General features: G+C 43.9%; 1 protein-coding gene across 1 annotated transcript; it reads left to right on the plus strand.

Moving 5' to 3' along the window:
• Window positions 1-6761: 6761 nt before the first annotated feature.
• On the plus strand, window positions 6762-13553 carry LOC146259239 (transcription factor Maf-like). Its single transcript, XM_084672346.1, has 2 exons — window positions 6762-7729; window positions 13526-13553. Exons 1-2 carry the CDS (start codon window positions 6762-6764, stop codon window positions 13551-13553), a joined length of 996 nt encoding a protein of 331 aa, XP_084528472.1.
• The last annotated feature ends 1205 nt before the right edge of the window (window positions 13554-14758 follow it).

Consider the following 14758-nt stretch of genomic DNA (forward strand, 5'->3'; position numbering starts at 1 on the left):
AGTGCCAGAGGCAGCCCTAGCCTCGGCCCCAGTCTTAGCCCCAGCCGTGGCCCCAAGAAAAAGCCCCAGACCTGACCCTTGTACTGGCCTCAGACCTGCACCCAGACCTAGACTATACTCTGCCCAAAGAAGGGCTGCACCAGAAGGGACCCAGGACAGTCATGGTGGCAGCCGCCTTTCCCTCAACTGAGAGGGAGGAGACAACTGTCACACACTTGCTCTATGAGAGAGAGAAGAAAGAAGAGAAAGAGAGAGGAATGATGAGAGAGGGGTGGAAAAGCAGGAAAGGGATCTATCTGTCAGAACTTAGGAAGTTTTTTAGCAGTACATTGACCTTGAGCAGTTGCAATTGATTTCCAGTTAACGGCTCCAAAAAGCGTTCTGAAACCACGGCGAGCTTTGATTGGGAACAGATTTCCCAAAGTCCGATAGCATGCCACCTGCCTGTGGTGATGGATGGTCCTCCTGTATCCCATCAATCCTCACCTGCTGCACAGGACCTGACACCTGCCACAGATTTATCATCATATACTGCATCCTGCGAACGGTCCATTCAGAGAGGAGCATGCTATACAAAGGCCCCTCCCCCAAGGGTTACTGGATAGGGGCAAGGGGGTAGATTTATTCCTGTTCTGTAAAAATAAGAGAATAATAGATTGAAGCAAAGAGGAGGAAGAGAAAGCAGGAGAAGGAAAGCAAGAAGGAAGCAGGAGAGGTAGAGGGAGGAAGGGAGGAAGGAAGGAAGGGAGGGAGGGAGGGAGGGAGGGAGGGAGGATGGGAGGGAGGGAGGGAGGGAGGGAGGGGGGAGGGAGGGAGGGAGGGAGGGAGGGAGGGAGGGAGGGATGGATGGATGGAGGGAGGGAGGGATGGAGGAAGGGAGGGAGGGAGGGAGGGAGGGAGGGATGGAGGGAGGGAGGGAGGGAGGGAGGGAGGGAGGGAGGGAGGGAGGGAGGGAGGGAGGGAGGGAGGGAGGGAGGGAGGGAGGGAGGGAGGGAGGGAGGGAGGGAGGGAGGGAGGGAGGGAGGGAGGGATGGAGGCACTAAGCTCTGGTACGATGACACTTTGTGTCTCCCAGAGAATCAAACTGCAGACAACAACAAACCATTCCATGCCAACTGTGTTTGATTAATTCATTACTCACTACAATTAAGGAAAGTTAAATAAAGTGTCCATGAACACTGAACATCGTCTCTCTAATGAATACCTTCTCTCTCTGATATTACAAGTGGATAAGAACCTCCTGCTGTTTTTACGACTTGTGAGCATTGTGTGAGCTGCTGTATCTCTCTGTTCTCTCTTGAAACTCCCTCTTCTCTTGATGTTTCTCTGTCTCCCAGCAGCTGAACAGGCTGAACGACGAGCCTTCCAGGAGACCTGAGACTTTGGGGCAGGGTGAAGAGGGGTGGGAGGGGGGCGCCTGGCCAGCCCTGGTACTTTAGGTCTGTGTAATCTCTCTCAGGCCTTTTTCATTAGCTACACTGACTAAAAGAGCTTAACCACAGAGCCCAGTTAACCAGAGAACAAAAGGACACAACGCAGATTCCTCAGAATACATGTCCGCTCAGCCACACTTCCCCTCCTTCTCCCTTTTTCTCTCTCTCATTCCCTCCCTCTCCTTATTACCTCACTTCCATTACTCTCCTTTCCCTTTCTCTCTCTCTCTTCTCCCCTCTATCTCCCTTTCCCTTGGTCTCCCCCCTGCTCTCTTCCTTTCCTCCTTCCTCCCTCTTCTTCCAGAGCAGCTCTGTGTGGATTAGAGATGGCATCAATGGGATGAGACGTATTACTAATCGATTTGAGGAGAGCTTGTCTTTGTTCTCCCGAGACGAAAACTTTGGATCTCAACGCTGTGCACACGCCTAATGCTGCTGCTAATGCTGCTGATCTAAAGATGGAACGCCAAGGAGGGAAAATATCTCTTTCTCCCGCCCTCCCTCCTTCAGTCTCTCATCAGTTAAGCAGATGAAGTCTGTATTGTAGTGTATCTTGTATTGTCTTATGCATTGTGCACAAGAGCTGGTGAAGGAGCTTTGTTCGGATTCTGGAGGAGAGAACAGGATAAACAAACAGAGTGAGGGAATCTTGTTCAGTGTGGAAGATGAAGGTTCAGGCTACTGTGGCTTCCTCTCTCTGACGGCCCAAAAACTCTACTTTCTAATCAGAGCACCTCAGGACAGCTATGGGTCTTGGGAGGAGGGATAAAGGAAGGAGAGATGGAGGGAGGAGAGGTGGAGGGAGGAGAGGTGGAGGGAGGAGAGGTGGAGGGAGGAGAGGTGAAGGGAGGAGAGGTGAAGGGAGGAGAGGTGAAGGGAGGAGAGGTGGAGGGGTGGTGAGGAGGAAGTAGGAGGGGAGGAAAGAACTGGGGAGCGACTGATGCCATATTTCTTCATGAGGGCGTCAGTAACAGAGGAGTGGCTATATGAATGGCCTGTCATTGGAAAGGAGGATAAACAGCTCCTGTTTTGCGAGGTGGAGAATCAGAAGACAGGGTTGCCAGGTTTGACCAACAGGCTTGTGTGATATCTTCCCTTCACACTGTTCTCATGTCACACTTTGTCTAGGGATAATTCACCATGACTTAGAGCTGGAGGACAGCAGGTGTAGGCAGCCTTGTCCAGCAACTAACCTTCACTGACCAACCTGTCTCCTCCAGCCAGTTGACTTGTTCAACACAGAATTTGGAACCAATTTTTTGAAAGTGGAGAGGAGGAAACCATTTTTTCCCAAAGTGGAAAGGCAAGAGCATGTAATCAAACTGGACAGAGATGGATCTGCAAGAGTTCAAAGAGCATACCAACAGCTGAATAGATTTGGTCATTTTACTTGGTAGAATAAAATGTAATAATGTGTCACATACTATGGTGTGTAAAATGAAGAAATATAATGTAAATGGAATAATGACTGAATGAATGATTGATCCAGAGAGAAGACTCTCTCTCACTTTCTCACCTCCTATACTTGCTGTCCGAGATCCCCAGTGTGTGTGTGTGTGTGTGTGTGTGTGTGTGTGTGTGTATTCCAAGGTAATGTTTTCCATCCAGCAGCTCCAGGCTGCCACTAACCCTCCTGCTGTGGGCCTCACACCCACATCTAAAACACAGCTCATGTTTCTGCATAACACTGTCAACATGTTCATCATTTCACCAACCTATCTTGCAGAGAGGATAGAGCTACAGTACAGACTGCAGTATGTAGTAGCACCTGGCTCAATGATGGAATTTAGATTTAAACTAACATAAAGACAGACAGGCTGGCAGGCAGTTAGACAGGCAGACAGATAGACAGACAGGTAGGCAGACAGATAGTCAAAGATGTCTACATGCTGTGTGAGACATTATCCAGATGTGTAGTGAAGAGTTTGAACATTGGACGTCTGTTCAGTGTGGCCAATTAACTGGTTCAATCCTCCTACTAAACTGTTAGTGTCAGTGTCAGTGTCTGTGTGTGTGTGTGCGTGTGTGTGTGTGTGTGTGTGTGTGTGTGCGTGTATGAGTGTGTGAATGTGTGAATGCGTGTGTGTGTGTAACCATTACACTATTACTATGGTTGCAATACTTACTATTATTTTGAAACATTATTTTTTTAGATATAATTTGTAGTGTACTGTAATTCCAATATGTAGTTCATGAATATGACAGCAGTCCCCCCTGGTGTAACCTGTGTCAGGAGTCGCTATGGATGTTTAGCTGTCTATTAGCCATGACGTTTGGCATAATTTAGCATAAGTCTGGTTAAATGTAGACCTTGATTAGTGTGGAGGGTGGTTTAGCGTGTGTACGTTTGTGTGTGTGGGTGTGTGTGCATATGTGTGTGTATGTACGTGTGTGTATACAGTACGTGTGTGTGTATGTGTATGCAAGCATGTCAGAAAGTGAGCGTTTACACACGTGTTGTGGGGCTAGTTAGCCCAGCCAGTTCATCAGCTACCATCACAGCAGATGTAGTGTGATGTTCTCCTGTCTGTTTCCCCCTGCGGCCACAAGGACTCTGGAGGAGAGGTCTCGTTCATACTGTTGGACTGGAGCACATTAGAGACAGATGGTGCAAGCAGACATTTAAAAGGTGAAGAGAGCACTTGAAGCTTGGGTGGCTGCACTTGTTTTCTTGAAAGGACGGTTATCATCTGTCTGGTTATCATCTGACTGGTTATCATCTACCTGGTTATCATCTGCCTGGTTATCATTTGTCTGGTTATCATATGTCTGGTTATCATCTGTCTGGTTATCATCTGTCTGTGTTTTAAAGCCTGTCCTGTCTGCATGCTGCCCTGCTGACAGACCCTCAGGGTGTCTTCACTGCAAGATTCAACACCAGGCTAAAACCACACAAACCATTTCATTTTCTCCCAAAATAATTTAAGTTTGTGTCTTGGGTGGGTCCATTGAAACCACAATGGACGTTCTCATTTGGAGAGCAACCAGAATGTCAAATTATGGCAATAAACATTGATTGAGAAAGGATCTCATCAAGCATAATATGAATTGGTCTTCAGGTTTCCTTTAAGTAAAATTCTAGTAATTTCTTAAAGCAACACTCAAGGTATTTACCATGGCTGAGAGCACTTTATTTCCCAGTATGTTCAGTACGTTATCAATGAATTTTAAGTCAGTGCAGTTTATAAAAGCATGGACATTGAGAGAAACTATCAGTTGTGGATATGATGTCATCAAACCAGTTTCTTTCTTTGTGACAGTTTGGCAATTCTTAATATTCTGAGGTCAGACAATCATATAACAGTATGCATCAACTTTGCAACTTGTTTTGCTATTGCTTTTGTGTTCATAAATAATAATAATGACATTTAAATGTAATAATAAAAAAATAAATGCGAATTCATAAGTAGGATTTGTTCCTACATCACTGTAACTTCCTGTCGTACATTCATCTACAAAGGTTTACTGCCATTAACCTGTGTAGTAAGTAACTGTGGTGCTCCAGGGTGTTTCCACAGCTCAGTGACATCAGACACTTTTTCTCTGGAGGATTTTCTTCCAGCATCAGAGGCTCTGTTTGGGGTTTTAATGAATAAAACACCATGTTTATCCTGGCTGTTTAACGCTAAATCCCCGTGAACAGTCACAGGGACCAGGAGAATATGTATTTGTGCTAAAGACACAGGGGATTTGGCGAGAGCTGCTGCTGGCTTTGTAGTCGCTGAAGCTTCCCCAAGTGACGAGTACCTGGGAGACTGCTCATATTTACTCTCCTGTCCTTTGAGTATAGCCCTTTTCATTATTTGTTCTTATATGCCACTGCTCCCCTACAATGTATACTCCAGAGAGAGAGAGAGAGAGAGAGAGAGAGAGAGAGAGAGAGAGAGAGGGAGGGAGAAGGAAAAGGGAGTAAGAGAGTAAGAAAGAGAGGGAGGGAGGGAGAGAGGAACTGGGTGAGTGAACGAGCTATTTATATGCTTTATTTGTTGTTTATGACCATTTGGCTAAGTAAATTACAAGACCTACTATAGGAAAAGTAACAGTATACTGGTTTAATGGTATTTTTAAAAATTGGTGTATACCTTTTAGTTAAATTCCAAAACTCTCCCAACAGTATGACTTTATAAAAATGTTTTTTGGCGAAGATTGACATCAAAACAATATTCTATAGTTCCAGCAATAGTCAGTGTTTAATTAACGCAAAAATAATATAAATCAGTAAAAAGCGCAAAAGCGCACTTTTGCGCACGAATATGATGGCACTACCACATATTGCCAAAGAGTGGCAATGTTGGGTTTCTTTATCGATAAAGCTCCTAGGATATTGCCCCTTTCCAGATCAATATGGTCTCCATGGTCCCTTGCACACTGACGTTTTCGTCTTGAAGACTCATCATTGTAACCGTCAAGAACTATTTTAAATTAAAATTCAAGATTATTTTTAATTGTTTACAAATAGCCTTGTCAGATTGAATTCAGTGGCAGTCGTTATTGGGTGGACAATTTGATCCCGATAGTGAATAAGGTATGTTTTTTTAATTCTGTGCTAGAGAAGCAAACGCTTGCCTTTCCATAATTGTTTCTTCATAAGTAGTCTGTTCATATCGACCAAAGCCAGTTTATATTTATCCTACCAGATTCCATTCTCCTGACATACTCGGCTGTTTTGGGACAACGTTTAAACGGTATTCCTCCTGTCCAGCACTGAGTGCTGCATTCCGGCTGCTACTCGGATGGAACACTTATGATAAGTTTGGTTACTGCATTATTAATATAATTGACTCTCCCACACGAGCATGCTCATTGGCTGCGAGTCCGGGACAATTTTATATTTCAGCTCCTGACGTCAGGGCGCCTATAAAACTAAGCAATGCTTTTAAACTCGCGTGCTGACTGATCCCCGAAAAAAACTCCATCCGTGCGGGGTAGAGGTCTGTATTCTTTCTCTATGAGGCAACAATTTGCCTGTGAAACGCCCGTGAACATCCTCAATCTCGCGCACTAATCCTAACAGAAGCCATGAAGTGTTAAATGTTGGAAACACACTCGGGCGCAGACACTTGCATGCTTGGAGAGAGAGAGAACACGGGGAGAGACGCACGCGCTGCTCCAATGCGTCTGTGCAATAGACACTCTGCGTGAAGGGGAGAAAAAAAACTTATCGAATTACAAAACCAATCCTGCGCTGCTCGATTACTAACTCCTACTTTTCCTCCGGTTTTGAAGAGAAAAAAAAATAAAGAAATCAAGCTGGCTCAGTGCGTGTCTCAGCAGCTTAGTTTGACAGGTGCTCCTCATCTCCCTTGGAGGACTGTCAGCAGCACGAGGATGGCATCAGAGCTGGCAATGAGCAACTCCGACCTGCCCACCAGTCCCCTGGCCATGGAATATGTTAATGACTTCGATCTGATGAAGTTTGAAGTGAAAAAGGAGCCGGTGGAGCCCGATCGCAGCATCAGCCAGTGCAGCCGCCTGATCGCCGGGGGATCCTTGTCTTCCACCCCGATGAGCACGCCTTGCAGCTCGGTTCCCCCCTCTCCAAGCTTCTCGGCGCCCAGTCCGGGCTCGGGGAGCGAACAGAAGGCGCACTTGGAAGATTTCTACTGGATGAGCGGGTACCAACAACAGCTGAATCCCGAGGCTCTGGGCTTCAGCCCGGAGGATGCAGTGGAGGCGCTGATCAGCAGCAGTCACCAGCTCCAGACTTTCGATGGCTATGCTAGAGGGCAGCAGTTCACTGGCGCGGCCGGGGCAGGAGGCACCATGGCGGGGGAGGAGATGGGATCAGCAGCCGCTGTGGTATCGGCGGTCATTGCGGCAGCGGCAGCCCAGAACGGAGGACCCCACCACCACCACCACCACCATCATCATCACAGTGGTGGACATCATCCTTCTACCGGCGTCCAGTCCAGCGGCACCAACGTCAACCACCAGCACATGCTTTTGGATGACAGATTTTCCGACGAGCAGCTCGTGACCATGTCAGTGCGGGAACTCAATCGGCAGCTTCGTGGGGTCAGCAAGGAGGAAGTGATCCGTCTGAAACAGAAGCGGCGGACACTGAAGAACAGAGGCTATGCCCAGTCCTGTCGCTACAAGCGGGTCCAGCAGAGACATGTCCTGGAGGGCGAGAAGACCCAGTTGATTCAGCAGGTGGACCTTCTCAAGCAGGAGATATCCAGGCTGGCCCGGGAGAGGGACGCGTACAAGGAGAAATACGAGAAGCTCATCACCAACGGCTTCCGAGAAAACGGTTCCAGCAGCGACAACAACCCGTCGTCGCCAGAGTTTTTCATGTGAGTTTCTCCGTCAAAAAGTTTTGACAAAATACAAAAAGCGTTTTATATGCACAGCCTACATGCATTAGAACCAAACACATGAATGGGACTCAACTTCAATAGAAATATTCGATCTTAACCTTTGTGAATATTGTGATTAAATATTATTGCCAATCATCATTGCCAGGCATCAGTCTTTTTTGCCCCAAAACAATCTTTAAGGATAGTCTATGCTATAGGCTATAATCCCGTTTTGTTTTTGTAACTCTGTACCTGTGTTCAGTAAATTATGTTTGTCCCTTATGATTTTAAACATTATTTGGTTGAGTTCTACTAATTAAGTTCTACTGAACTTGAACTTGTCGATGAACGCATCGATTTGGTTCCTGCAAACATTGTTTCTGTTGAAATTAGGCATTCTTTTAACATTAAGCTACCCCAGTTTCACATCATCCATCTGTTTTCTTCATGTTTAATGGATACTAGGAATGCTTGAAAACGTTTATTTATTTGTAAAAGTAGACGGTGTAGTCTTTTCTAAACCAACCGCGCATCCTGTAAGGATAATTTTATTGTAGCTTCAAACACAACTTTGTCGTGGGACAAATAAGTGTCAACTGTATTTTTATGTCTTCATTTAGCAGAAGCTTTGTCCTTCACATTTGTGAGAAAGTTTATTCGGCGTCCTGACAGACTGTGATTGACCCTCATCCGCACGAGCTCGCTGATGACGCTGTCCTTTCAACTTGATCCAAATTGCCAGGGAAACAGGACCTTAGGAATGATGTCGGAATGCCGAGTGTAGGCCTAATGTTGTCCATGTCCACGATGTCCACCCACACCTGACACGACGGCACATATTCTTGGGGTGTACGGAAACAGCAAGAAGCGAATTTAATAAATATAATTTCACAGGCAACAGGTTGTTTAATATGAAGTAATACTAAATTAATATACTAAATTGATATTTGAAATGCACTGTTGTTTTCTGATAGGCCTATTTATCATGTAATTTATAGACGGGAGAGAAATACGCACAAGCCTGTTTTCGTGATTGTCTAAAAAATAATGGCTTTTTATTTTTGATCAGAAAATTGTTAACCATGGGAAACGACATGGAAAGTTATGTAACCTAACAGTTTTGCACAATTACGTTTATTTTGACAGTTTGACTAAACTGCTAAATATAGCCTAATAATATCTAGGCTAATTGCTTTATTCCCGATAAATGGAATATAGGCTATTTAAAAAAAATCTAAATGAAATGATTACTTATCATTTTGATCTCAACATTCAACAAGGAATGACGTGAGTGCCAACTTCATTTAGCCTACCTTATTTACAGTGTCTTGTTTAAGAAAGTTATTCCGTTCTTGCTTATTGTCTTGTGCGATTTTGCAATGGGAATTGAAATTCCAAGTTGAACTTATAGTTATAATGACATTTTCATCCAAATGTTCTATAAAATATATTGCTTAAACACGTTTTGCCTGGCAAACTGAAGGGCGACGCCACCTTTACGCACAGATGGCAAAGAATATGTCCCACAACCTGTGCACCGCAACTGTCTGTAGCCCGCTTCAGTCTCCTCCTACACCCTTTAATATGAACCTCCAGAAACATCTGCCCCGCATTCTCTGGATCAATTTAATTGACACCTCCTACTGTGATTTATCTAAAAGACTGATTTTAAAATCATATTTTAGACAGGATTAGTTGGAGATATGTCCATCATGCCTGAGACAAGAAATATGTGGTGGACGGTAGGCACAATTGTGGCGTAGCTATATTTCCTTTTGCTTAAATGTTATTTTTCCAAGAACAATGAAATGTAGACCATGACTGATATTATATTGACACTATTTAATAAGTTCAACACATACCCTACTGTAAATAGAAATATCTTACTTACAGAAATAGAGTACCGTTGTTTTCAAGAGAAAGGGAACAAGCTCAGGTCACTTCTCTCAAACACGCGTCTAAACATGATGACACATCGGATACGTTTTTGGCCAACTTGAACCATTTTAATAATGAGTTAATTTAGCAGTCGCGAAAATGGGTATGTTTTGAACATGCGACCTTTTGCTTTGAAGTCAAATGCTCTGTGCTATACCCACTAATATCCACTAACGCGATGCAGAAGCGAATCTGGAAAGTATTTTTTCCCTTTTAAAATCTTTGTCGCACCGTCCCGTGTGAATGAAGTTCAGTAGGGATTCATTTGTATTAACCTGTAGCCTACATACACAGAATATTGATAATCTATTCATACGAATTTAGCTGAGTAGATTTACTGGGTGAGCTGATTTGATGCTTCATCTTGCAGCTTGTTATGAAGGTAGAGTCCAGTGTAAAGTTTCATCCACTCAAGAACACTGTGGAAAGGGTGTTGTTTATTCTGATGAAGGCCTGGGAGCCTGTTAAGGTATTCACATGTATTCCTTATGTTCTTGGTTCCTTACTTCCTTAGATTGTCACATAGCACATAGTCACTAACGGTTAATAACTCAAATATTTTCTCTGTTTACACTGAACAAAGAGAAAGAGATGGAGAGAGAAGTATTTATATTTGTTTACTTTAACTCGGCTCACCCGAACATACAGCACATCACTCTAATTCTCTATCTCTCTCTCTAATTCTCCCTTTCTCCTTATACATACATAGTTTATTTTAAACAAGAGAGAGGTGTTCTATATATATATACACACAATTTACTATTGTATACTCTATATACACAGAGAGAGAGAGACTGAGAGAGAAAGAGAAAGGCTTCCTGCTCCTTTTAGATGATAAACGATCAGAGATGCGTCCTAGCCGAGAGCAGAGGGCCTTTTAGTGGGCCGTGTCTGTTAATTTATGGCCCTACCATCTGATTAGGTCAATATAGTGTGCTATTTAATTACATTTGTGTTAGAACCCGGGACTGGAGGGTCCATAAGTCTTTCATGGCACCTTTGTATTCTTAGGCACGGCTAGAGGTCTAATTAGCGGGTTTCACAGAAGGAGTGTCTGAATCTTGTCCTGTTAGAACAAGCATCCATACAGTGAGGAGAGTCAGCCATGGGCCCTGTTAATGCTGGAGCTACATTGTATAAGCTGATAATGCCTTGCATTCACTCACTGCGCCCACTAATGTTATTTCACAGTCATACAGGTTGTCAGTGTCAGTCTTTGAAGAATTTGGCTGCTGAGTTGATGGTAGGATGGAGAATATCAAAGATTGAAGTCTACGCAATTTTAAAAAAGTATTTGTGCTTGGGGCTCTGTGTGTGTGCGTGTGTGTGTGTGTGTGTGCGTGTGTGTGTGTGTGCATGTGTGTTTGTGTGCGCAAGTATGTGCCAGAGAAGTCACTTACTCACATACACAAACGCATACACAGATTATAATAGGATACATTTTTTAAATTGTAGCAATCATTTTATTTCCTATCCTAGTCTATTGACTTGTGCCCTGCGATCACCTGCTGTATGTCCCATGATTAGGTTATTAGAGATAATGCAGTTGTCTCCTGTCACAATATTGGACTTTCTCTTTGAGGTCAACTATGGGAAATCACTGAGAAGTTTATCCTTATTGACATTTGAATCATCCTTATGTACTTCACTTTAATGCCTGCAAATTAATGGATGGGGAGGGGAGGGTGGTTGTGTGTGTGTTTGTGTGCGTGTATCAGACAGGCTGTGTGTATCAAGCAGTTTGTATGTGTGTCTATGACATCTACCATTATGCCTTTCATCTGACCTTCTACAGGGGAGTAACTTCCTATAGAACAGTCTTGTTGTTGATGAAATCATCTCCTAGATAGAATTCTGTTACCCCATGCCCCCCCCTTCCTCCCATGGCTGTCCCCCCCCCTCACGCATCACCCCCGAACCACGCTACACCTTTCTGTGTGATAAACATTTACATTTAAAGTGATTTAAATCAAGGCACATTTTTGTCCCTAGTTCAGACCTGAAGTTCTCTTTCTCGTTCTTTTTCTGTCTCCCTCATTTTCTGTCTTAGTCTCTCTCTTTCTATATATTGTCTTTATCGTTGATTCTCTCTCATTCTCTTTCTCTCCCTCTCTCCTTGTATCATTTATTTTAAACCCTCATACTTTCCCCTACCCCAGTAGTACTGGGAGTGTGGTGTCTGTCTGTTTGTTTCTAGAGACACTTTGCTAGCTCGACGCAGAGGGGAGGAGATGGCTCACAATGTTACTGACTTACAACAAATAAAAACCTGTCTTGCTTTTTAGTCTGTATAGCGATGCATGTTGTGTACTCAGGCAGTTGGGTTACATGCTCTCTGGGCTCCTTCTTATACAGGCACTTGAAGAAATTCATTATCAGAATCCAGAACTATAGGGCTGTACAAGAAAGCAAATGATGATTAAAATGTAAATGCCAGCCTTTCTGAGTCTCTGACAGTGCAGCTGAATGTTGGGGGCAGTTGAACAGTTGAATCGACAAGCAGGACGTCTATGCTGTGTCTTTGAATGCTGCAAAAACAAGAACAGAAGTTTGTGTCTCTGAGTGTGTGAGAATGTGTGTTTATGAAGCTGGAGGGAGGTGGAGCAGAGCCTACTCCCTCTGTTCCACCTGGGCTCCAAGGATGCTAGGACTCTCAGTCTGCCTTCCTCCACACACATGCCCACATCTTACTCTCTCTGTCTCTATTGTTCTTTGTTTTTCTCTCTTGTTATATCTCACACACACTCTCACTGTCTGTATGCTTTGTCTCTCAGGCTGCCTCTATTTCTTTCTCTTCTGTCCCTCTCTCCCCCCCCCACCCTCCCGTCCCTATGAAAGTCACACAGTCATTGATCTCCAGTCAGTCAAGGTGACCCACAAGGCTGTTCAGATCTTCTTCATTGGTACCTGGTAGACCTCCGGTCGTACTGTTCAGATCTTCTTCATTGGTACCTGGTAGACCTCCGGTCGTACTGTTCAGATCTTCATCTGTGCCTGGCTAGGAGACCTGCCATCAGACGGACCTCCAGTCCTGTGTTTGAAATGCTTGTTTGCTTGATCTTCACCTTCCTGTCTCCTTAATGTCACCTTTGCAGAGTTTATGCTATGCTGCTGCTTTCAACAAGCTTTACATGGGTACACACACACACACATACACACATGTAGTATACATGCATATGGACAGAATCAAACAGACACAAGCTCACTCACACAGACAGTACTACACACATATGAAGATTTTTACCCATGTTGTGTCTCTTGATGAAATAGTTCGAAATAAATTGTGCATATGTGTGTGTATGTGAAGGTTATTGTTCACTGAGATAAATCAACCAATCAATTAGGATCCTTTTCCAAAGTCAGATTTTCAGATTAATATATATTATTTTTATGCTGTACATATATACTGTACATAATACTGTACATGTACATTCATAAAGGCAAACATGTTTTGTGTCCCACAAAAAATAAGCTTTATATTAATGTAAAATAATATATTTTATCAATTACAAAATTCCATCCCCATTAAGTGTGCAGAATCTATTTAAAAACGTTAATCACAAAGTTAGGGACTTGATTTAAAATTTTACTTTTGGTCCGCACCTTAGATTAGTAGTAAAATGCTGGATTATTCAGACAAGCAATTGATGAGCTAGTGTGCAAAGTAAGTAAGAATAAGTAGAATCATCAGACCTTTGCTGACGTGAACATGTATATAATAATAATGAACTATTTAATTTATTTATAAAATAATATATTTAAGGTTGAATGTAAAAATGTTGGGGAGAAACTATTTTAAATCTAAACATTAGAAAAAATGAATTTCCTCACTTACTGTAATTCTGTTCTTTTCAGGACGTCAAGAAAGTTCCTCCACCTGTGACCCCTTCCCTGGAGTCTGAGGTAATACAACGTTTAGTCATTTTACAAACATGTAATATATTGTAACATTTTATATATAGCTATTTCATTGATAATCAGAACTGCACAGTTTGTGGCACATATATTTCCTGCTCTGCATTATGGAAGGTTCCATTCTACTTGCAGTCACATTACGTTACCTTCTTCTACAACTTCCACGTCTCGTCTGCACTCTCTTACAAACTATTGTAGTTTTATGTCAAAAAGGCTAGTATGACAGGATGTCCACCTCATGCAGTCCCACTGGGACACAACGGCATTCCTGTCACACGTGACATCACGATGGACGGAAGCTTAGGGGAACGACAGTTCACTCTCAGCCTGCAGAGCGGCTGTTGGCTTTAACTGGCCCTCTTCCTGGCAGCACAAGACTGTTATGTCTCATGAGGCTGGCTCGCTCTGTCACGTCGGGCTCATTTCATGACCAGAGTGTTGCGTCGTCATCCGGTCCAAGGTTTTCTGCCCACTTCTTGCCTCCAATGTATTTCATTCTGAAATGTTTGATGGGGTTGATTTAATTTCCTTTATCAGAATGTTTTTCTTCCTGCTCTGCTCGCTATCCTCTCTGTGTCTGTGATTGGGTGGAGAGGTGAGGGAATGTTCCGGACAGAGATCTTCTCCAGGGCACAGAGAGGCTGACAGACAGTTGACATGTGACATCCCTAGTGCTCATGGGATAGCACCGCAACCTCTGACCTCTTAACCTTTGACCTTGTGACCCTGTCTCCTTTCGTCTCTGAAACATGCTTCCCTTAACACTCAGTTTCTCCCAGACAGACGGACAGACAGACTGACAGACTGACAGATGGAGACATAGGCAAACAGACAGAAAGGCAGGCAGGCAGGCAGGTTATGACTTCAACTCTGACTCCAGACCTGCTGGCCTGCAGGGTAACCAGAGGCAGACAGTCACCTTGTGTCTCAGCAACAGAGAGGCAGCAGGGCTTATTTAAAGGCTGGTCAATGCTGAGGTATCAACCTTCTAGCCAGGCAACTCATCACTGCTGTAATACAACTCTCTCTGACACAAGCACACGTGTGTGTGTGTGTGTGTGCGCGCGTTAGAACACCTGCATGCATCAGCACTTTCTTCTTGTCAGGCGTTCTGAGGTCACATGCAGGAGTGGGTTTAGGGGAAGGTAGGGGGGTGTGTGTACTTGTGTGTGT

Source organism: Hypomesus nipponensis, chromosome 14, assembly GCF_054491055.1.
Source record: "Hypomesus nipponensis isolate SF chromosome 14, ASM5449105v1, whole genome shotgun sequence".
Classification (NCBI taxonomy): domain Eukaryota; kingdom Metazoa; phylum Chordata; class Actinopteri; order Osmeriformes; family Osmeridae; genus Hypomesus; species Hypomesus nipponensis.

Coding starts and splice junctions, on each gene's coding strand:
- LOC146259239 (XM_084672346.1), top strand. CDS start 6,762: ATGGCATCAGAGCTGGCAATGAGCAACTCCGACCTGCCCACCAGTCCC. Junction 7,730..13,525: donor TCGTCGCCAGAGTTTTTCAT/GTGAGTTTCTCC, acceptor TGTTCTTTTCAG/GACGTCAAGAAAGTTCCTCC.